The following is a 23032-nucleotide window of genomic DNA, read 5'->3' on the forward strand; positions in this document are numbered from 1 at the left end:
TGTGTGAGTATTTCTGTCATCTCAGATCCATGTCCTGGCCTCATCGACTCCAATTCCAAACTCCATTCAATCTCGGTCTGCAGCGCTTCAGTCCCACCAAAGTTGAATGTCGCCCTGGTCAATGCTCATCCCTGCCCTCAATTCCCTGTCCAAGCTTCAAGGATGGCGCCCACGCTTGCATGCTTAGCGAAACTCCCTGCGAACCGCTGTTGCAAAAAAGCCAATCAAGCCACAGAGATCCTCGCCGTTTCGCTCACACACATCGACGATGCAGTGTGCGCACGCTGACACCCACCCCTGCTACTGCTACTGCTGCTGGGTGTGGCGTGCGAGAAAAACGCAGGAGATGTCTTCATTGCATTCGCGGGGCGCAGGAGCCCAGGCCAATTGATAGTGAGTGCCAGTGCTGATAAGGACCTGCTTTGAGGTATGTTTGGCTATCTGTGCTTTTATCGGTGTGATAGTCTGATAGTCATCGCCGTGTTGGAGGTTGTGTCAATGTCAGTACAGCGGTTGGATGGCATCAGAGTGAGAAGAACAGAGCGACATCGGAGCGGTATGTTACGTGATGGATAGAGGCTCTGGCGTGAGTTACACAAGATATTGTGATGGCTTTTTCCGGTCTGATTATCGTCGCCCATCATCCTTGATGATCTGGTTGCGCATCTTGTCGCTCTCCCGCGCATTATCATACGACAAGGGTCCTTTAAAAGCAGATCAGATCAGTCATAAACAGGTGAATTGAACAAACATGGCTTATTGCATATTCGGCATGTTTCCAAAATAGACGCTCTGGGAAACGTAGCCCCGTCTGAAGGATTATCATCACATCTCGTAAAACAGAAACGGTCGTCCTGCAGTTGTCTTGCAAAACCGTACGTTACGGGCGCGATGCGCTGAGTGCGACATTACATTTGCCGTTCGAAGTTGGTGTGCATTGAGAATGGATCCCCGGTCAAAGGCAGAAACAATAATTATAAAGGTTGAGGCAAATACTGTGAGTTGGGGTATGCGACAGGACGGAAAGGGAAGAAGCTATTTGCTTGTTGGTGGTAGTATGTGACTAATGGGTGGCGATGAAAACTCTTGGTGTTGTTGCGCTTTTATTGCCTGACCCTTTCTCTCACTTGTTGGGGGAATGTGAACGGTTGCAGAGCATATTCGGTGGCGATGCGACTGTCAGCTTTCGTTTAAACTGTAACAGTAACCGCCTTGAGTCTCAAATGGTGGGCATCGCATCATTGCAGGGGACTTTTATGGTTGGAAGGGGATCAGGGTCCTTTGTATGTAAAGTGACTGATGGGGATAGCATCGATGAGTGGTTGCGCACACTTTGAGCACATTGACATGTGAATATGCAAGCCACGGTGAGATCGCTAACGCTCGCGTACCCAACAACCTCCTAGAACTGTTAAGACGAACGAACCACAAAAACACCAAGATTTTAGCTTCTGGGGGCGTTTCCCACTGTTGGGTCTAGCATCCTCTCGATATGGCCCTAGCGCTGTCACTCACAGCTGGCTCCTCTCTCACCCTACAGTCATTCCATCAACAGTCAGAACAAGACAAGCTTCTTGGGGGAAATAGACGGGTTGCCTTAGTTGCCGTTAGATTCGGCTGCATTTGAGGCATTTGAGGATATTTATTAGAATTGAGAAAAGATGTGAGTGGAATTGTCTCCACCTACCGACCGGTCTGTTAGTCAGTATGGGCGGGAGCGATTTGGACTAGGACTCGGGAAGTGAAATTTGAAGCTGATAACGGGGAGCAATTGGAGGCTTTGGGATACAACCCTGGAGGTGTTGAAAATTTTCTGCACCAATACAGAAATAGCATCCTAAGGAGAGGCTGAGAGTGTGAGTGGGCGATCTGGTCTGTGCATGGCCCGTTATCTCTCTTGGTCTTGGACGCAATCTCGAACGCTATACCCCTTTGGTACAGGTCTTATCCATGTCCTCGCTTCGCCCTTGGAGCCTCGATCTGGGATTTGACTCTTTTTAATCTCGCTCAGTTCAAATTTTCGTAACGGTAGGATAAACAAGCTCAACACTACTGTGCGTAGTACGTGGGGGATCTCTCTTTCATATGGGTATCCCGCCCAAAGCGCCAGACAAATATGTTTTACAGCAACAGCTCCGTGGAGAAATAGGGAGAGAGAGGGAGAAAAAACTGGTGCAGCCAATACCAGTGCGAGGCTGTCTTCCCCCCTCTGTGTAATTCTGTCAAATCATGACAGGAAGCTTTGACATGCTAGTCGCTATTGACTAAGCCGTGCATGTCGGGTGTAGTCTTGTCTGGGGATGGTGTAATCTGCATTGCAAAAAGACAGCCGCCATCGTCTGGACACTATTGAAGCGGGAAAGAAATGGTCTTGACTCTTTGACTTCGAGTCTGCTTCTTTAGACTTGTTAATGGCAACATGAATCATGCGCTCAGTTGTCTGGGTGAAGAGACATGACCGTGTTCATAGCTTCATCTTGGAGAGTGCCAGAAAAAAGAAGAAGAGGCTCTAGCTTTTTATGGCTGAGACCCACATACGCGAGCGAACAATCTGGAGGCTCTACAAGTGTGTCAGCCACGAGCGTTGGGCTTTTGCTTTTTTTTGCTTTCTTTGTCTTGGAGATTCGATTTTCCCGCCCTTTTGAACTTGAACCACGTTCATTTTGGGGGGGGGATCAGTGGGCGACAAGCATCGTGAGACGTTCGGACCTGGGGTTTGTCCGTCGCCCACTGAAAATAACACAGCGGCCCTCGGGGCAAGAAAACAGCGAACCTTACATCAGCGTATCAAAATAAACTCAACAAAAGTTATCCTAAGATTAGTAAGAATATACAGAATATGAATGAGTTTACCCATGTCTTTTTGTCATCTAGGATCAAGGTCCTGTGTTTTCTTTCCTCCCCTAGAGCGGGTATGGGTGAGCACGGATGATACTGTATCACGGCATGGTCATGGTTTGTTGACATGGATCAGCATCTGGGCAAATGGCATGCTATGGAGCTTCAGGTCCTGTTTTGTAGATCTTAGTAATTGGCCCAGGACCAGTGTTGCAGTTGCACCGGAAAAGTCTGGGGGAGGCTCCCGGCTGAGACCATCTCGAGATTCTGTGTGTGTATGTGTTGGTTGGGAGCATTTACTTTGTTTCCAGGACAGAAAAAAGAGAAGGAAAAAGAAATGAAAAAAAGAGTGTGTGGTGAGACAATGAAAGAATGAGCGCGTGGTTTCTGTGACGACATACGTCATTGACGACAAAGATGTCACGAGTTACCATGCACTGCGTGTGTTGACCTGGCGGACGGACGTTGTGCTCCCCCCTATCAAAATGAAAATCCTCGTAAGCGAATAGCTTGGCTTGCTTCTTTTTCTTGCTTCAATATGCACGGAATTTCCAATAGTACTGCACCCGAAAGAAGCTTCGAATCAATGCCCTCGCTACCGTCCTACAGGCTCTGCCCCGTGCGTGCTCCGGTTCAACAAGGGGCTCTGCCTTGGAAATAAACACACAGAATTTCCAAGTGATACAGGCTCAGACTCAAGGCTGCGGTGCAAGCCATGGAACTCACCCGTATGGCACATGCGGAATGGCAAGCCTCATAATGTCGGTGAAGCTTTTATTCTTCGAAGGATTGTCCATGTCGTATTGAACACATCGAGATTGACGATTTTCTGTTAAACCCATCTACCGAGAGCTAACGCTCCTGCAATGGTAGTTGACACAGGTCGTGCCCTGGTTCATTGCCCTGACCGGCGCGTCCGGATGACACGGAGCGGACGATACGGAGGAAGACATGGGGGTGCCCAGGGAATAGGAAGGTCAGGTATTTTGGATCGTGAGGCACGCACGCAAGCAATTGGGGAAAGGCGTGGGAAGCTGAAGCTCTAGCTCTAGGCTCACTGTGTGTCACCGACGGGCGACTCCACCTCTCAGTTGATACCTAGCTTTGACACTTTTTTTACTCTGTATGTTCTGTCCAGATTATTATTTCTCTGGTCCAGAGTTTCTGTTCCCCACGTTGCTTCATTTCTCCAGACTGTGCTCTGTCGTCATCGTGCTGATATCGAACTCTCACCATTGAAGCAGTTCAGCTTGGGAGGTTCACTTGTAACTGGGATGCAACACTCCTTTCAGAGACATTTCTGGCTTCCCCACCTCGTCCCAAGAATGCTCAGTTCACTTGGCGTGCGCCACGGAGACCTCTCATTCGATGATCTGACACGACCTTGGGAGCAACCTTGGGGAGAGACTGAGAGTGGCCTGTTTCTGTTTCTGTTTGAGTTTCTGGGTTCACTATTTCTGAATCCTTACCATGACGACCAACAATTGTCTCTGTGAATTTGTATAGACTTGACTTTCCCCGTTTCCTTTTCTTCCTCTTTTTCTTTTCTGTTTTCAGTTACTCAATATTGTAAATCATTGCTGTGCCAAAAAAGCCATCCGTTCATTCATTCAGTCACTATTACTACATTCATTTTTTTGCTTGCAACTAACTCTCTTTTGACCGTTTTCTCTATTTTGCTTTCAATTATTCAGCCATTCATAACACCACTCGCTACTCCATACACTAAAAACCCTCCGGCGCATCCTCAAACCGAAGCTGGCCAAACCAAGAGAACGAGAGCCCCCCCCATCTGCTAACGTTAACTTGATACCCATGCCCCGGTAGCGGTAGCATTGGATCTCCGCCTCGACTGTCGCCATCCTAGCAGTTTCGTTTTTTTTTATCTTTCGATTCGCGTTTTGATACGATACCTATCTGCGCTACCGGAACTGCCTTGCTCAGATCATACCCACTCTCTTTTCAATCAGGTTCAGTGCAAATCATTTCTCACCACAAACCTCATATCATCTCATTTTCATTTTCCATTGTCTGTCATATGCTTTCATCGGCTTCTGCGTTCTCAATTGCCGATATTTCCCATTCTCTTCTCATCCCACGCTCAGGTTTCGCCTCTCTCCTTTGTCCCGCCGCCATCTGACGTTTTCCTACAAAGCATCCTTACACATCCGGTAACCATCAGCATCCGGTAACATCATTCATCTACAAACGTACATACATAAGACAAAAAACCAACACACTGACTATCAAGTCGTCAATCTTTCTCTATTTCCTTATTAGTCTTGCCTTTTTTTTCTATTTTCATATATTATTGCCCGTCCGTCAAGCCCAGTTGTAAATCTTCAGCAAATCGGCAGACGCCAATCTCCGCCATCCCAACTTAAAAAACACCACCGCGAATCTACACACACAAAAAATCCACAACACCAATTCTTGATCTGGCTTGGTTGGGGGTCCTGATTTTTTTTTGCCGCCGACGCCTCTGATAATCTTGGGGATTACCTCAATTCACGCATTTTGAGGGAATATCAAAAGCCTCATTCTCTCGAATTGAACTGTAGTAGCTTCATTTCATCAAACCATCCATCCTCCTCTCCACTACTCCATACTCGAGCTCGAGTTCTATCCACATCGATCCCACCCCCCAGAGAACGCACAGCACAGAATTGTGGTCGTCCCCGACTTGAACTCCACCGCATGGAGAGAGTCTATCTATTGGATACTACACAGAATCAATAATACAACGTCAAACATACAACAGAAGGCACAGGAAGAGTACGGATAAGATTACTGTAACAGAACAGATATCTCGTAAGTGCACAACAGACAGACAGACAGAACATGATGCCACCCCCTCCCTCTATCAATAAACCCTACCATCCACTCCCTAACCCATCCCTCATCCCATCTGTGGCTGCTCTGCCCATCCCAACCAAAAACTCGTTAGCCCACCCCTGGCCTGCAACTCAAATCCTGCCCACTGCTCATCCCTGCCCATTAACACCCACCACCATCCCAAAGAAAGGAAACCAAACCAAACCAAACCACAACCACCACCAGACGGCCCATGCCTACGCGGCTCTCAACCTTGTAGCTCGCTAGCCTCTTAGTCCCATGCCGCTCAGGCCGGGCCCCGGTGCTGCCCTCACACCTCTCCAACGCAGCGTAGGAAAGAGTTTTGTACCTTGGTTTTTTAATTGGGACCTGGGTGGGCTTGGCTCTTGGTCTTGGTTCTTGGGGGTGTTCAATTCGCCTGCAGCGCAGGACTCAAAACCACCTGCTCCCCGCAGCACTCTTATCCTCGATTCCTCTCAGCATCTCCACCAGCTCTGATTGCTGTCGACGAGTTTATGACCACCGACTGACTGACTGACTTTACTTCAACAGACTTCCTCCTCCCAAGTCTTTGATATCAGCAGCCTCCTTTTTTATTGTATTTTGTTTTTCACTGTTTGGTCATTGATTGATTCTTGTCTTTGTTGGTTTCTTGTTTCATGCCGCCATCGTCCTCATCATCATCTCGACGAGCCTCCTAATCCGACGACGACTCTTCTCGCTCACGTTCAACGGATCATCCACCTGCTGTATCACTTCACTGTGATACCCTCAACCCAACCACCGCCAATCGCCGAGCTGTACCTTTCGTGGGATTCTATCTGCTCTGTTGCTGGAATATTGCCAGAGCATTTGTTTTTCTCGAGTCGTATCAGTTTGCCTGCTTATTTTTTGTTGGGGTGCGCATTGATCAATTTCATCGTGTAAGTAGTGCACTGCACCTTATCGCCCGCCTACTGAAACCACCACCCACTGCACTCACTGTACTCCCTGTGGATGCACCTGAACCTCAGCACAGCGCCGTCCTATTGTTCCACTCGTCCTTTTATTGTCTTCCATCGCAACAATCGTCAAAAAATTAAAAACAATCGTCATTCTTCGTTTTTTACTCTTCATCAACAGCTTGTGAAAACCTTGTCACTACCAATTGTCTCCCATCAGCTCTTATCTTTTTATCCCACGTTTTTCGTCTAATTATGCATCGCCACAAAAATTCCTTGTTTCTTAACCATGCTAATCAGTGCCTTCCCCATTATTAGACCTGATCTCGATCACCTTCGGCGCCTGCCTTGATCTTCATCGCATACGCTAGGAGAAAAGAAAAACCACTTCTTTGCGCAACTGCCCTTGAATCTCTCTCATCACGAGAAGAGAGCGAAAACCTCATTATTTACCTGGGTTAATTCTTTTACTTTATCCTCCACGTGGTGAAGCGAAGTTCCTGGCAAACGGCTTCCACGGAATAACCTCCTCCTCTCCTCCCCCTTCTTCTCCCTCTAATCACAACACAACCCACCTTGGGAATGCCTTACACGCCACCCTCACATCGATCTCCCGCTTCGTCAGCCTCCGCATCGCCCGTAGCGAGTCGGCGGTCGTCGCTACAATCGAGCCCTCGACCTAGTCTGCCGCGATCCGCTTCATATCTTACAAAGCATCGACGAACACCTTCAGCTTCAGCCCTCAGCGATGGATCGACAGGGACGCTGACACCGCAGGGAACATCGGAGGATCTCAAGAGCATGGGCACAGCTGTTCCTTCAAGCGTGAGACAATCACCACCGCCCGTCACAGACGAACGCACAATGCCCATGGGTGCCATCATCTCGCCACCTGATTCTGCTTCCTCCGGTAGCGACGACGAGGAGCAAGAACCACAAATTCGAGGTCGAAAGCTTGACAAGGCTCTTCGGGATGCTGTCAGCCAGATCCCCATGCCACGTTCATCATCCCCCCCACGATCACAATTGCAGCACCAAGACAGCACAGAACATCTCCAGCTCCGCCGCAAAGATGGTGTACATCTCAGCTTCAGCACAAGTGCACTAGGCGATCTCGCAAAGGGCCGTAAGATGGGACACGTTCGATCAGCCACTGAGCCAAACGCTGGCCTCTCCAAGTCAGATGATAACTCGATATCAGTATCAGAGGAGGAGTCTGATGAGGACCTGCTTAAGAAGCCTCAGATGGTGCGAAAGAAGTCTGGTGAGCTAGTCCGACCTGCCCTCCGTCCTTCTTCCCGACGACGCCCCTCAAGCATGCCCGGTACCCCCATCTTCTCCAAGGCTGTTCACTTTGATTCACACCTCGAGCACGTCCGACACTTCTTGCAAGTGGACCGACCTCTGGCCGTGAGTGCTGGATCTTCGCCAATTGACAGCTACGAGAGTGATACCGAGTATCCCTTCCCTGGCAATGGCAAGCAGACAGCCCGCACCCCTCCTTTTGAGTGGGAGATCCTCACCACAAACTTCCCTCACGACTCAGCCGCACGTAAGTCGTCGCCAGTTCGACTGGAAAAGGTTTGGCTCTCGGCCGACCAGAAGTCCCTTCTTGGCTCTGTGGCTGTCGCCAACATCGCCTTCTCCAAGGCCGTTACCTGCCGTTTCACCCTGGATTACTGGAAGACCACATCGGAGGTTGCCGCTGACTACAGCCACGAAATCCGCCCCCGGGAAACGCCGCTGGGTCATGATCGCTTTACTTTTTCCATCAAGCTTGCTGACACGGCCAACCTCGAGTCAAAGACACTCTTCCTCTGCATCCGCTATACCGTCAACGGACAGGAGTACTGGGACAACAACAGCAGCTCTAACTTCCAGGTCGACTTCCGAAAGAAGCATCTGCCTATGAACGGGAAGAACAACTTTCAGGGCGCTTCTTCCCGACCCGCTAATGGCCTTCCCCGGAGTAGCCGACGCACCAGCAGCGCCAATGTCCCTCGACCCAAGTCGATGCCTGTTGGCTTTGGTGATTTTGGTGACGATGCTAAGCTCAACTTTGACCAGCCAATCCACGAGTATCTCGGCGAGTCTGAGAACAGCACCGGCGGTCTTCGTCTCAAGTCCAAGTCGGCTGGCAACCTTGCTAGCGATAACCTCTCGAAGGATTTCGGCTCGCCTAGCGGACTTGCCTTCTCCAACCGTTATGACTTTGGCGCTTCCCTGAGTGCTGCTGTCCAGGCCGCGAAGGACAAGGAAGCCTCTCAGGATAAGGATGGACTTTACATGAAGGCCAACGTCCGGACTCCCAAGCCCAGCCTCACTGTCCCTGAGCCTGCCACCAACGCTAAGAGCCAGTCTACCACCGGAGCTACCTCTCCCAACTCGACCATCTCCAGCTCTTCATATGAAGAGTTGGTCAACAAGTACTGCTTTGTACGTGCCCCCGAAGTTCGCCCTGCTTCACCCATCGCTTCTGGTGCCCGTCGCCCATCCCTGATCCACCAGAAACTCAGCATCAGTCTCCAAGGCCTACGGGATGGCACGGCGACACAGAAGCAAAATGAAAGAGTTGGTTACTAACAGTTGTTCGTGTTGCAGTTTGGATCAAAACAGTCGAGTCCTAACATGAAGGACGGTACACTCAGCGGTGCCCGCTTCGACGGTGCTGCCGGCGGAAATCACCACCGCCGCAGCTATACCACCTTGCTTGGAAGCCCGAACGGAAATGCCCATCACGCCGGACCCGCAACTCACCATACCCTCCAGCTGCACGGCGCCATGAGCCCTCCTTCGGGTGCTTCAACACCAAAGGATGCGTTTCGAGCCAACAGTACTTCGCCTTCACCGAGACCTTCAGCCACGGCTAGGTCGGCCTCACCCGCCTTCGTGTCGTTTGATGCCACACCATCCAACGATCTATCGTACCATGTCCAGCAACAGATGATGGATCGGTTTCCCTGGTCTGATGGACATGCTGCTACGGCGATCCGAGGATAGAATCGCAACGGCGACCGTGGAACGAGGTTGGACTGTTAACATCCACCAGCAACACAACATCAAGAGCAACCCAAGATTGCATTACTATCTTGATATCTAATAACCCTTCAACACTTATGGGACAAGACAGCATTATGTTTGTCGCCCAACATCACTACTCTACCCCAGCTGTTTGATCCGAAACAGCACAGCCCTTTGACATACAGTCACTGGGAATGCTTTCACGGCTGACGGCCACAATTATTTGGCGTTACGGTACTGGACTTGTGCTAGCCTGGCATGGCAAGCCGGGCATCCGCATCGGAGTTTGGGAGCCATGTTTACCTGCGAGTCTTGATTTCCTCGTTTGCTGTCGCGGAATATCACCCACTTCTGTTTTACTTCTTGTTTTTTAATCGGAACCTTCTGGCCATCGTCACCGCTTAACCCCAATGCTTGCTTCTCGCCGTTGAACGGACAGAGTCATGCTTTGATGTGGGTTCTGCGTGTGACATGACAGACCATTGTGTTTTATCTTTACGTCTGCGGATAGTTGAGCGAAGCCTGGTTTTACGCGTGTCACGAATGTCTCCGAGGCGCATGCCTAAACGATGACTTGATTGAATGCGAAGACTGTATAATGGCGAATGGACAGGACAATTGGGAATGGATTCAAAAAAGTTTGCCTTCCGATGAATGGAATGCAATGCGAAGGATTGTGTTTGGAAGGGAGGAAAGGAGTTGGGTCAGAACAGATAAATTATACTAAACACTACAAAGCTGCCAGAATGCAATGCAGGTACAGCTCAAGAGAATCATTTGAACCTCTGACTTTTATCCACCCTGTGATGTGAATGTGTGATTGACTGCAATGGTGGAGGGCGAATGGCTGCGACTTCATGAGAGGATCGTCAATGGCTTATTGTTATTGGCATCCGTGAATGACGAGATTGAAGCGTTCCAACACAAAGATGTCTAAATTTTAACTTCTTCCGACATGACGATAAACTTCAATTGAGTCTCTTTTCGTACCCAAGACCGAATACCCATTCCTCATTCCGGAGAAATTGTTTGGCGAGCATCCAAGCCACGCACCGTAAGCTCGACAAGGCTCCTTGATTGGCCGGCTCGCCAACAAACAGTCCCATCCTTTGTTCAGCCTTACAGGCAAAGCCCTGGCCGTAAGCAAACACTCCTAAATGAGAATGAACCAGTGGATCGCAGAGTCATCAGTGCATTATATTGTTCTCTTGCTTCTGGATGTGATTCGTCGGGTCGCCAATCATGGTTGTGGGAGAGCAGTGAAGCATGGCCGTGAGATGTTTCATGGAGTCTGAGCCTCTTTGATGATGAGTGATTGGCGAGATAATGTTGATCAATATTCTGGGATTGATCGGTATAAGAGCGTGAGGCTATCACTGAGAAAGAGGAGGAGTATTGATTCATCTCATACACTCTTCTATTTCTGTTAGTTCGCAATGAAGCTTTCGAAGAATCTTGGTTTGGCGTTTGTGTCGTTGGTGGCGGCTCAAGAGTGGGTGGCTGCGCCCAAGGGTCTAAAAGTCGTGTCGTCCAAATTGTTCAATGGCGCTGAGATCTCGTACAAGAAGGTAAAGAAAGCTTCAAGCCTCTCAAACGGTGGAGTGGCTAACAATTGAACAGACTTCTGTTTGTGAGACTACTGAGGGTGTCAGTGCTTACAGTGGTTATGTATCGCTTCCTAAGAGTTTACTGCCGGACTTTCAGCATTGGGATGAGAAGCAGAGAGCTCATCTCTTCTTCTGGTACTTTGGTACGACACCTTACTCAGTGCGATATAATATATTTACTGATAGATCCTCAGAGGCACGAAACAACCCCTCTACTGCCCCAACGTCAATTTACATAGGCGGCGGCCCCGGCTCATCCTCCTTCGACAACACAAACGGTTTCCCCTGCTCTGTGAACGCCGACTCCAACTCAACGACCCTAAACGACATATCATGGAACAAGCACGTCAACATGCTATATATTGACCAGCCGCTGGGCACAGGCTTTTCGTACGTTGATCTAGTGAATGGAACGTTTGATACCCTCACGCAGACATTTACCCCAGTGAAGGGTGGAAAGGTGCCTGAGACAAATGGGACGTTTTTGCAGGCGACTTTTGACTCGGGGGAGTTGGAGACTGTGCCGAGGACGACGATGAGTGGTGCTAGGACGATGTGGGCTTTTGCGCAGGTTTGGTTCAATGAGTATGTCTACCTGTCAAGCTGTGTTTGGGTAGGGCTAATGGGTTAGATTTCCCGAGTGGCAGACTGAGAATGATGAGATATCCCTCTGGACATCTTCAGTGAGTCCCCCAACAACCTCGACTTACCATCGCTAACATCTCCAGTACGGCGGCTTTTACGGCCCCAACTATTTCTCCTACTTCCAAGACCAAAACACCCTCATCTCTAACTCCAAACCAACCTTTTCAAACGCTACGATTCTCAACCTAGCGACTCTGGGTCTTCAAGAACCTGGTATCGATGCACGTGCTATGGCGAAGGGATACCCTGAGTATGGCCATCATAATAACTACGGTCTTCAATTCTTTGATGACAAGACGTACAAGGGTATGCTCGAGAAGATTGAGGAGCCGGAGACGGGCTGTTATGCGTTGACGGATAAGTGTCGTGCTCTCGTGGCGGAGGGAGATCCTGAGAGGTTTGGGAATAACGAGACTGTGAATGAAGCTTGTCTTGCGGCGACGAATTTGTGCTTCTTTGGGATTCAGGGGACTTATCAAGCCACCTCCGACGTGCGCTCTCCTCCCCCCCATCGTTTTATGTGGCACGTACTGACTTGAAGCAGCGATCACCTTTTGACATCACGCACTCCAACACAACGCTCTTCCCAAAGCCTTACATTGAGAACTTCTTCAACCAACCTTGGGTCCAGCGCGATCTCGGAGTTCCGCTTAACTTTACTACTGGAGTCAATAACATTGGTAAAGTGTGGTTGGGACAGACGGGAGATATCATGATTGGGAGTCTTCATGCTGTGGAGAGGGTTATTGAGCGCGGTGTCAACGTTGCGTTGATCTATGCTGATCGCGACTATCGCTGTCCTTGTAAGTTCTCACAAAAGTTGCTTACGAGTTATTGCTAATTAGTAAAGGGTACGGCGGTGAAAACATCAGCCTTTCACTAAACTTCCCCTCTGCTCCTGAATTCCGCTCCGCTGGATACACCTCCATCAAGACGAACTGCTCCTACACAGCTGGTTTCGTCCGCGAGCACGGCAACATATCATTCTCCCGAATCTTTGAGTCTGGGCACGGTGTAGCAGGCTATCAGCCTGAGGCGCTATCTGTGATCTTCAACAGAGTCATGTCGCGAAGGGATCTGGCGACTGGGGAGGTTGATCTGAAGAAGCATAAGGGATACAAGACTAAGGGACGGAAGAGTGTGAGGGGTGTTATGAATAAGGTTCCTGAGTCGCCGGTGAATACGTGCTTTGTTAGGGATGCACCGTTGAGTTGTACAGATGAGCAGTTGATGGCGTTGGCGGTGGGTGAGGCCGAGGTTAAGGATTGGGTTGTTGTTGAGCCGAAGGGGAAGAAGCCTAATGCTATGAAGGTTGAAAGGAGGGGGCGTTTTGTTTGAGTAAATTGGGAGATCAATTGACTGTGATAGACATAGATTCACTTCGCTTCACTTCTACTTTATTGTTTATATAGAGAATTATTGACTTACACTGATTGACTCAACTGCATGAAAGTGGATCGCAAGAGCTGACGTCACATGCCAACTCAGCTCTGCCAGCTCAGCCCAGCTCCCGCTCCTCAGCTTCAGGACCCCTCACTAAGAAACTCTACCCTCAACCTTAACCTTAGCTTCCTTTTCATCTCCATCACCAACTCTACTTCTTCCCAAAATGTCCTCCCGCGGCGTCCCAGAAGTCCTCTTCAAAAAAGTAGACGAATACGTCGACTCCCTCGCTCCCCAGATCCAACCCCGCATCACCTCCGAGCTCGAGACCTTTCAGCAAAAGACCATCGACAGCCTCGAAGATAAAGTTGTCGACGCTTTCCGATCGCTCTTCAACAAAGATAAAGATTCTTCGTCACGAAGTCCTTTCGATCTTAAGGATGATGCGCCTGATGCCTACGGTGGACAGAGTCTCCCGTTTGCAGACGAGTTGGCCAAGTTGACGAGGAGCTTTACGAAAATTACTGATGAGGCGGGGGATGATTTACGGGATATTTTCGATATTACGGAGGGGAGAGGAGGGGGGCAGGATACGAGATCGAGAGGGGGGGAGACGGCGAGGGGTGGCGGTGGTGCGAAGGGGTTCTTGTCTGCTGCTTTTGACGCGGTGCAGGATCATCTTGAGAACAATAATGGCAGGGGAGGAGGCCAAGGTTTCGAACTCGATGGTCTGCTTGGTGTGATAAGCAACACTGTTAAAGACGCCGCACGAAACCCCGAGGAAAAGGCACGCATGATCAGCCCCGAGATCAAAGAACAAGTCGGCGCCAAACTCCGCGAACAACATGCCCCGATCGCAGAGCAGTTCACGCGCATTGCCCTCGACCACATCAAGCGCTGGCTACGAGGAAACACGAGCACCAAGGATCTAGGCGATGGTGTCAAAGGCGAGATTGAAGATCAGGTCAAGGATCTCGTCAAGGGACTTGGAGGTTTGTTTGGGAACAAGAAGTCCAATGAAGGTTCGGCGAGAGGGTTTGGCGATGGAGATCGTGATGGTGAACGCGCTGATGGCGAGAGCGGCGGTTTCTCAAAAGTCATAAGTGACAAGCTCAGCACAGGCATCGCAAGAGTCCACAGAGAAGTCCGTCTCGAATTCCGCAAGATTCTCGGCGGTATTGAAAAGCAGCTTTTCGAATTACTACCCGATCAATTCCAACGTCCTCTTGAGAAGATCCTCGGTGGAAATCCATTCGATACACAACTCGACCGCGACGCTGGGCCTGGCCAAGCAGATAGAGGATTTGGAGACGATATCAAGGCGAAGCTGGTGAACAAGATCAGAGGGCTGGTGAGGAAGGTCCAGGAGACGCTGAGGGAGAGCATTCTGGGGGTTGTTAATGGTGGGCATAGGAAGTTTGAGAGGCAGAGCTGGGTGTTTGTGCAGAATATGGTGGAGATGAAGGTGCAGAAGTATCTGCCCAAGGTCAAGATCTCGGTGCCGGATGATATTGGGAATGAGGGTGTTAGTGTTGGGGCGCCGGCGCAAGCGAATCTTGGTGGTTCGAATGCGACTGTGCCGGCCTCACAGGGAGGTCAGGGAGGTTACGAACGGCCGTCGGAGCAGCATGGAGGGGGTTATCAGCAGCCGTATAATCCCCCTTCGCAGTTTGGGGATAATCACCAGCCGAGCCAGGACTACAGACCTCAGCAGAGTCACGATTATAGACCTCCTCAGGGACAGGACTACAGGCCTTCTCAAGGGCAAGACTATAGACCTCAAGGTCACGATGAGTATCGACCTCAAGGGCAACAAGGCGATTACCGACCACAACATCAGTCCCAACAGGATTACAGACCTCAGCAACATGATAACTACCGACCCCAGGACGAGTATAGACCTCAGCAACAGCAATCGCATCAAGAGTATCGCCCCGACCAATACCCTCCGCCGCCACAGCATCACTCAAGCCACTCTGGAGGATACCAGCAGAACGAGGGCTATCAGAACCAGGGTTACCAGCAAGATCAAGGCTACCAACAGAACCAAGGTTACGGACAAGGCCAGGGCTACGGAAGCAACCCTCGCTACTAAAAGCGCATGCCTACCACCACCACATGAACATTTGCAGATAAGCGATGCATTGCAAACTTACAAAACGTCAGATACATACAAGAGCAGCACCGGGGTGCATCTACGCCGATGACTTGGGCGACGCTAGGTAGATTGATGATGAATGAAACGGCCATCTCCATGATCTGATCCCGTCCCCTGTTCTTTTGAATTGACTTATCAATATGCCGAACATTCCGTCTCCCTCCTCCCGCTGACAGATAACGCTCTAGAACGCTACCGAGACCCTGGATCTGCCCCCACAAGATCCTGAATTCCCATGCCTTCTGCCCATCTACCTCACACTAAACCATCATATCATGAAAACACCACGGCAGAAAAACCCCGGCAATCCCACCATGTGAGACTTTGTATCCTACGACGTGCAGAACATACACCCAAGACCCTGCATCACGAAAGATCTCAGCCACTGGACTTTTTATTTTGCGATATCACATGACATCCCGGTATGCTTGGCATGGTGGTCTGATTGTTTTGTTACGTAGGAGGAAACTTTGGGTACTGCGAGTGATATGATATGATGCCTCCACGTGCCTGGGCTTTCGTCACAACGGCATGATTTAGAAGACCGAGGTAGCACTGGGATTTGCTATTCGTTTGGTTGATGATAGCTGCACACCCAGAGCAAAGCGCGGTCGAAGTCCGAAATGTGCATGGCATTCTGCAACATGGGAGATGCGCGATGCCTTCAAGGGTTCTTGATTTCAGGGTCCTGGGAGTGCGATGTGATCCTTGTATGCGGCTTTGGGGGGCGTGAGGGAACCTTTGAAAGGGACGTTTGGGGAGGGAAGAGAGAAGTTTAGCTGGGAAACTCACGATCTGATCATGATGATGTTTTTGAAGACATCCGCGGATGCCGCGAGAGTTTGATGATGGGAGACGCCATGGGATAGTGTCATGGGAAGAAGGAAGCCGTGATGTTCCGCCATGATATGAGAATTGGGAATGCAAGGGAAGTATCACGGGGATATCTTGAGCCGCTTGGTGGGAGAGGCTCTGCGCTGCTATGATTTCATCGTTACTTTGAGGTAGTGGCGACAAGCGTGCAGTCTAGACAGGACGCTTTACTCAGCTGCTTGGGACATCCAGACAAGAGCTGGTCGTTCAGCTGCTAGCAGTGAGCGTTGTCTGGGATGCATCTGATGCTTCTCCTTGACTGAGCTCTTGCTCAAGTCATAAGTTCCTGTACATGAGCTTGTTAGTCGTTCCCGTGTCGAAGTGTATTCTCAATGTATTGCGTATTGTCTTCATTGTAAATCCCCTCGAGGAACTGCCTCATCCTACACCAGCTTCCTCGCGCACGCCCAAGTTCTTCAAACCTATTACCTTCTCATGCCAAAACACAATGTGTAGAACCTTCACTCTAGTATTAGTGAACTTGACAAAAACGCTCTTTTATTAACATTACTTATATCCTCCTCTATCCCTCTACCTCTCAACCCACAACCCCCCATTCCCATAAACCTGATCCCTCAGAACCCCAGCCTCACTCCTAACCCCAACCCAATGTCTCGGTATCCTATCCATCTCCCTCTGCACCGTCCCCGTCACATCCCCCAACCGCTCCTTAAACCCCTTCTCGCTCTTAACAGCCCTGACCGCCGACACTGAAACTTCCGGCCCCCAGTTCTCCCGTCCCAGGCTCGCTGTCGTGGTCATCACATCGCGCGTGTGCTCCTCCAAAAACGCTTCGTTGCTGAGATTTGGGGTGGATGGGTGTAAATGCCCCATTAGCATTACTTTCATACGCAGATCGAAGAAGAGCGTGTCGGAAAAGTCGTGGAGGATGTGGACTGTTACTTTGTTGCGGAGAACTACGCCTGGAGGGGCGTTGCGCAGCGGTGCGATGGTGACGATTGCTTCGTGCCAATCATCGTCGAAATCTTCGCTTTCTTTCGGTGGGAGGACGCGCGCCCACGCTGCAAAGACACCGCCCATTCGCATCTTGACCTCATCGCCAACCTCACTCAGATTCGCCGTCGGAACACCCACCTCCCTCGTCGATATCCCCGTCCCTCTAACAACTTTACCCGCAAACTTGAAAGGAAACGGCGCCTCAGGTCCCTCGTCACTCCCAAGTATCGTCAACGGCTCCATCGCCTCTCCCGATATCAACGGATCATAACGCCCCGCTTTACCATTCTTCCAGCTCTCGCTAACTGCATTTCCAATTCCACTACTTTGATACGCTTTCGTAGCGACTTTCTTGATAGTAGCGTTTGCAGGCGTGAGTCTCTTGGCGCCCTGTTCGACGACCACGCCTGCGACGCCGGTGTACTTCTTTGCTACCTGTGACCCGATCGTGGTAGCGACTTTGATGCCCATTTCTAGAGGCATGGTGCTCAGACTTGAACCGCGAACGGTGCTTACGTCTGTCGATGTGCTGGCGATGCGGAAGACGGGACTCCCGCAGAGGACTTTCTTCCCGTCGGTGTTGGAGCACAGAACGAGGCGGAAGTAACCATCTGTCGCTGCTGCTGGTATACGAATGATGTGTGTTTCTCTCGGGATGTGCTTCTTCATTCGCCCAGAGGCTTTCTTGACGAACCGCTTGAAATCGCGCTGTATACCGCGTTCTTCTGCCTCAGCGATATGTTCCACGCCTGTTTTCGTCGCGGGCGTGACATCGATCCAAGTCCCCGTCGTTCCCATCATGGCTTTAAGCGTCATCCCCACGTTTCCTGAATATCCCTTCTGCTGTAACCACACAGTCCTCGTAGGCGGGAGAGGCTCATCTGAGAGGATGGTGATGGGCACTGAAGTCGCTGGACCTCTATACCAGATCAAAGCGTGAGAATGCCGAATGATGCTGAAATGCTTGTTGGACTCTGCGGGGTGACTTATAAGCCCACCAGCGAAATACTGCGCCTCTCCAAGCGCAGCTTTCCATTTCGACGAATCTTTCGGTTTATCCTCTTGAGCGTCTAACCTCGCTGATAGAGCAGACGAGCTCTTGACTCGTCTAATCTCATTTGACGGCGCGGGACTCAAAGGCGCTGGAGTGAGAGATGTTGGACTTGGAATCTCATCTACCACAAAGTCAACCTGATAATTCCCCCTCGGGTCCAGAAACCCCGACTGCTGCGGTGCATGAGCGCCAGTGAGGTTCGTCGCCGAGCGGACCGGGCGTAGAGGCCGTGGAGGCGGAGGCGGTGCTAGGCCGGCGCTGAACTCGGGACGGTAGGCACTGTATTCCGGGGGCGGGGACGGAGTTGGCGGTGCGACGGGGCTTGGTCGCGCGTAGTAATTTGGGTCAGACCATTTCTCTGCGTCTGGAGTCGGAGGGAAATACGGATTCATCTTGTCACCGAGTAGAGTAGAGTAGAGTAGAGTATTAGAGAGAGTAATTTGGTTTGAGGTTCGAGAAGGGAAGGGAGAGGTATGTAAAAGATGAGCATACGTGTTGGGTGGCCAAGAAATTGCACCGTGTGGATGGTCAGGGGTTTAGATTGCACACAGTATTCAGACAAAGAGTGTTTCTACGAGTGTTTCGACATCAAAAACCAGGATAAAAGATTAAAATCGCGGGGATGATATTTATAGAATATTCGTTGATCTCTCAAATAAGCTTATTATTGTGTTGGGGCTCGCTTCACTTTTTAACTTCCAGAGACAAGGGCCTCCATCTCATCAGCTTCTCTTGGCACATCAGTTAAGTTCTCAGAGCCAGTCTTGGTGATGAGGATGTTATCCTCAATGCTATCAAATACCGGTTAGCAAATTGCCTCGATAGCGCGACGGTGGCCACCAGAGCCCATTCATTAACTTACCGAACTCCACCGACATCCCAGTACTTGTCCAGAACCTCCTTGTCGATGAATTTGCTGTGCACGGGGTCCTCGAGGTAAGGATCGATGATGAACTTGCAGAAGTAAATCTAAAAATGTCAGCACCCTGTGGAATATGCTGCGAATGCCCCTTACACCGGGTTCTACAGTGACAACGCTGCCGCTGGGGAGAGTGCCCCGCACGCGTAGGTAGCGGAACAGCTTATCCTTGTCGCCAAAGTTGGGGTTACCGCCGGTATCGTGGGTGTCCATGCCAAGGTAGTGACCTAGACCGTGAGGGAGGAAAGCAGCGCTGGTGCGAGCCTTGAGAATCTCATCCTTGTCGCCCTTGAGAATGCCAGCTTCGAGGAGGCCGTCGATGGCGATCTTGTGGGCGAGCATGTGAACATCGTCCCAGACGACACCCTCCTTGAGAACTGCAATGCACTCCTTTTGCATCTTGAGGACGGTCTCGTAGATGAAGCGAGACTCTTTGGTAAACTTGCCCGAGAGAGGGAATGTTCGTGTCTAAACGGTCAGCTCAATCCAACCCGGGACCTTATGTACTCACAATATCAGCAGCATAGTTGTTCCACTCGCCACCAGCATCCATTAACAGGTTGAGCTTGCCCTCCAGAGGCGCATTGTTTGGGACGTAGTGCAGTGTAGCCGCAGCTCTTCCAGCAGCAGCAATAGGATCATACGACATCTTCTTAATACCATAAGAATAGCATCTCTCCTTGAACGCCGCCTCGAACTCCTGCTCATTCTTGGCAGTCTTGGCCCTCGCAAACACAGCGCGATGTCCAATGCCAGAGATGTAGTTCGCCTTTCGAAGCATAGCAACCTCAAACTCGTCCTTGACCACTCGCGAGGTCTCGATAGCGGTCTTCAGTACATTGAAGTTCTTGTTGTCGAAGCCAATGAAGGAAACGTGGTCGGAAACTTGGTTCGCGATGGCAAAGGCTGAGGACTTGGGGTTCTCGGATCCGAGGTGGGCGAGGGTAGCGTTGAGTTCGGTGGTGAGCTTTACTTCGTCGACGTCGTATTGCGCGAGGGCCTCGTCGATGCTGACGGGGAGACCGGACCAGATGACATCGTCGGGGTTGATGGGAGGGATAAAGAGTGTGGATTTCGCGGATTGGATATCGTAGATGAAGGCGCAGTCGGGGAGGTTGCACCCGGTGAGGTAGTAGAAGTATCGGCGCTGACTGGAGGATCAAAAGATTAGCTGGTGTTGGGGAGATAAGGTGGGATACGCACCGGAAGGGCTCGGGCTCGTCGCTATCTTCCATCATGCGAGTAACTTGACTCTCGAGGTATAGAATACCATTGGCATCAGGGACATCCTTACGGATGAGGTCCACGACACGTTTGGCATGGTCTTTGCCTGGGTATTTGCCCTTGAGGACAGCCTCGTAGTCTTCAGCGACCATGGCGATAGCTCTTGCGTGGGGGGGTGTTTGCGGTAAGAAACGCGGTCGCGTGGATGATATCGGTTTCAGACGTCGCACTTCCGTGTACAGGCTTCGTCGGGCTGACCTTGCAGTTGTCGTAGAGAGTGTACGTGTTGTTGCTTGAAAAGAACAAAGATGGAGGTGAGATTTGAACAACCCCGCTATGGACCTCGGATTCTTGGTCATGACGGAGGGTGCAGGCCACAGATTAGGAAGCTCCAGTGGCTGCATTCACTAATCGGCTGCCCGTTACAGGGTCTCGAATGTGGGGTCACGGCTGACAACGGCTTCTGCAGGTAAAGAAAACTTGATAATGAGCTGATGGGGAAATGAGATGGGAATGTGACGGATGAATTGATGGTCCGTTCAACAGGGAATGGGATGTATTAGTTGCATGCAAGCTAGACTATGTACAATAGATACTGAAAGAATAATACGCGAAAGAAGGTGGAAGGCATCAAGCCAGTTCTGAGAGAAACTCGAGAATAGAATCGTAAGTGACTGTGTGCGAGTATCCAAAGTTCAATCCGTGACCTGCACCTGGCACAACAGTTGTGTTGAAGCGGGAAGCTTGTGTAAAGAACTGTCTCGATATGTCGAGTAATGATGGCAACTTCTCGTTTACGCTGATAGTAGAGTAGCAGTTATCACCGCAGAAAGGAACATCGCGTGCTGCAGCTGTTAGCATTGAATGCATTCCATGGGGTGAGGTCAACTTACAGCCAGTCACGATCTGGACAGGACCAGTGTATGTGTTATTCTTCCCAGCTGGTGCTCCCAATGTAAGAAGTTCACCAGGCGAAACAGGCTGGCCCTTCTCATACGCCACCTCCAGCATTTTGGGATCAAAGTCGCCCTCTGCAAAGAAGTTGATCTGTATGCCAACTGTAGACGACACACCGACGTACCCAGCAGGATACTTATCGGCCAGAGGTGTAGCGGTAATAGGAACAAAGTTGCTTCCAACCGCGAATAGCCCCAGATAAGCAGTCGCCTGCGAAAAGCCAGTCAAGACAATGGCATCAGTGAGTTCCGGACTCTCATTCGCAAGCGCATATGTAATGACGGAGCCAAACGAGTGTCCCAGGTGAACAACCTTGGAGTACTTGCATCCTACCCCAAGGAATCCCTCGCGGGCTTTGGTAGTGAGGGCCTTGAGCGCTGCAATCTCGAGGTAGACTTGGATCTCGTTCAATGGATCGCCCTTGGAAGAAGCACCGACTCCAAGACGGTCCCAGGTAAGAGTCGAGTAGCCGTGCTCATCTACCGCTCGCGCAACATAGCTGTAGTTGTAATTGTTGAAAGGAAAATCCCAGTAGCTTCTGTCAAAGCCAATGCCGTGCGTCATAATTTGAAGTTCCTTTCCAGGGCCGGCATCGGGTTCGCAGTATGTGGCGGCGAGTTCATAAACACCCGAGACGGTTTTAAACTAAAATCATAAGTTTATATCAAAGCATCGGGTGAGTAATTGACTTACACCCTTTTGCACCTGCTCAGGGTATGAAGGTGCACCCTGACGGGCAAGATTGACGGCTAGGCTTGTAACATCAATGCCTGTCAACGGCGCCTCAATAGTAAAAACTGCATTTTGGGATGTAAGTAACACTGGGACTGTGATGTTTGTGCACTTTCGCGCTGAGGCGGCGGTGATGAGGGCGAAGAGGGCCAGAGACTTGATCATGATGCCGACTGTCCAAGAAGGTAACTGAGACTACTTTGAGTCAAGATAGAGAAACAATCTAAAGCCTCTGAGCGATGATATAGGCATATTTATATCAGAAAGGATAGAATATGCATGTCTTAATTACAAATTTCTCCTTCGTCCGCTGACCGAACTTAGCTGCATCGACTAATTCGTGTTTCTTGCTGCATGAGATCCTTGTAGATATCATCTTTGCATCTCACTCTAGAGGTCCGACCACGATCGGCCAGCATTACAACCTAATACCTCCTGAACAAACTTCCACCTACTTGGCCTTTAGGGTTTAGGTTCAGCACAGAAGAGTAGCAGAATGTAGGTTTCGTTATCATGCCACAGTATCCGTAGCACGGCACTCGAGGCACTAGCGGAGAATTTAATTCTAAACCCACGGACGCTATGCAACGGGTCGTCTATTGAGATCTTCACTCGGTACAAACGACCTATCCGCTGTATCCATCTTGGCAAAAAGACATGTGTTCGGTGCAATTTAGTCATTGCGGTGTGAGTGAGTAATCATCGCTTCCCCTTGCAGAGCATCTTGACGTGATAGATGCAGTGAGATTGTTGAACCCCGACATGCCATTGTCATCGGGAACCGTCGATTGCATCATAATGCAACCCTTCTAGCAAACTCAATTCACCCTCGGACTCTTTGCCTGCCAAAGTCACTGCATGTAATGACAAATACCTTACCAAGAGCAG

The 23032-nt window shown here is 50.3% G+C and overlaps 7 protein-coding genes across 7 annotated transcripts; 4 read left to right on the top strand and 3 right to left on the bottom strand.

Annotated features, from left to right (window-relative positions):
* Window positions 1-7196: 7196 nt before the first annotated feature.
* Window positions 7197-9197, top strand: J7337_002123 (uncharacterized protein; the record flags this gene model as incomplete). The annotated part of the gene is made up of 1 exon (XM_044819856.1): window positions 7197-9197. One exon carries the CDS (start codon window positions 7197-7199, stop codon window positions 9195-9197), a length of 2001 nt encoding a protein of 666 aa, XP_044684156.1.
* A 45-nt stretch (window positions 9198-9242) lies between these two features.
* On the top strand, window positions 9243-9614 carry J7337_002124 (uncharacterized protein; the record flags this gene model as incomplete). The annotated part of the gene is made up of 1 exon (XM_044819857.1): window positions 9243-9614. The coding sequence occupies one exon, from the start codon at window positions 9243-9245 to the stop codon at window positions 9612-9614; it is 372 nt and encodes a 123-aa protein (XP_044684157.1).
* A 1457-nt stretch (window positions 9615-11071) lies between these two features.
* J7337_002125 (uncharacterized protein) lies at window positions 11072-13225 on the top strand (the record flags this gene model as incomplete). Its single annotated transcript, XM_044819858.1, has 7 exons — window positions 11072-11203; window positions 11256-11385; window positions 11437-11827; window positions 11874-11925; window positions 11971-12378; window positions 12432-12690; window positions 12738-13225. 7 exons carry the CDS (start codon window positions 11072-11074, stop codon window positions 13223-13225), a joined length of 1860 nt encoding a protein of 619 aa, XP_044684158.1.
* A 271-nt stretch (window positions 13226-13496) lies between these two features.
* J7337_002126 (uncharacterized protein) lies at window positions 13497-15365 on the top strand (the record flags this gene model as incomplete). Its single annotated transcript, XM_044819859.1, has 1 exon — window positions 13497-15365. The coding sequence occupies one exon, from the start codon at window positions 13497-13499 to the stop codon at window positions 15363-15365; it is 1869 nt and encodes a 622-aa protein (XP_044684159.1).
* Window positions 15366-16989: 1624 nt separating this feature from the next.
* On the bottom strand, window positions 16990-18704 carry J7337_002127 (uncharacterized protein; the record flags this gene model as incomplete). The annotated part of the gene is made up of 2 exons (XM_044819860.1): window positions 16990-17100; window positions 17145-18704. 2 exons carry the CDS (start codon window positions 18702-18704, stop codon window positions 16990-16992), a joined length of 1671 nt encoding a protein of 556 aa, XP_044684160.1.
* A 299-nt stretch (window positions 18705-19003) lies between these two features.
* Window positions 19004-20607, bottom strand: J7337_002128 (uncharacterized protein; the record flags this gene model as incomplete). The annotated part of the gene is made up of 5 exons (XM_044819861.1): window positions 19004-19103; window positions 19175-19281; window positions 19328-19699; window positions 19743-20382; window positions 20435-20607. 5 exons carry the CDS (start codon window positions 20605-20607, stop codon window positions 19004-19006), a joined length of 1392 nt encoding a protein of 463 aa, XP_044684161.1.
* A 478-nt stretch (window positions 20608-21085) lies between these two features.
* J7337_002129 (uncharacterized protein) lies at window positions 21086-22309 on the bottom strand (the record flags this gene model as incomplete). Its single annotated transcript, XM_044819862.1, has 3 exons — window positions 21086-21300; window positions 21349-22057; window positions 22106-22309. 3 exons carry the CDS (start codon window positions 22307-22309, stop codon window positions 21086-21088), a joined length of 1128 nt encoding a protein of 375 aa, XP_044684162.1.
* Between the last annotated feature and the right edge of the window lie 723 nt (window positions 22310-23032).

Source organism: Fusarium musae, chromosome 2 (assembly GCF_019915245.1).
Source record: "Fusarium musae strain F31 chromosome 2, whole genome shotgun sequence".
Classification (NCBI taxonomy): domain Eukaryota; kingdom Fungi; phylum Ascomycota; class Sordariomycetes; order Hypocreales; family Nectriaceae; genus Fusarium; species Fusarium musae.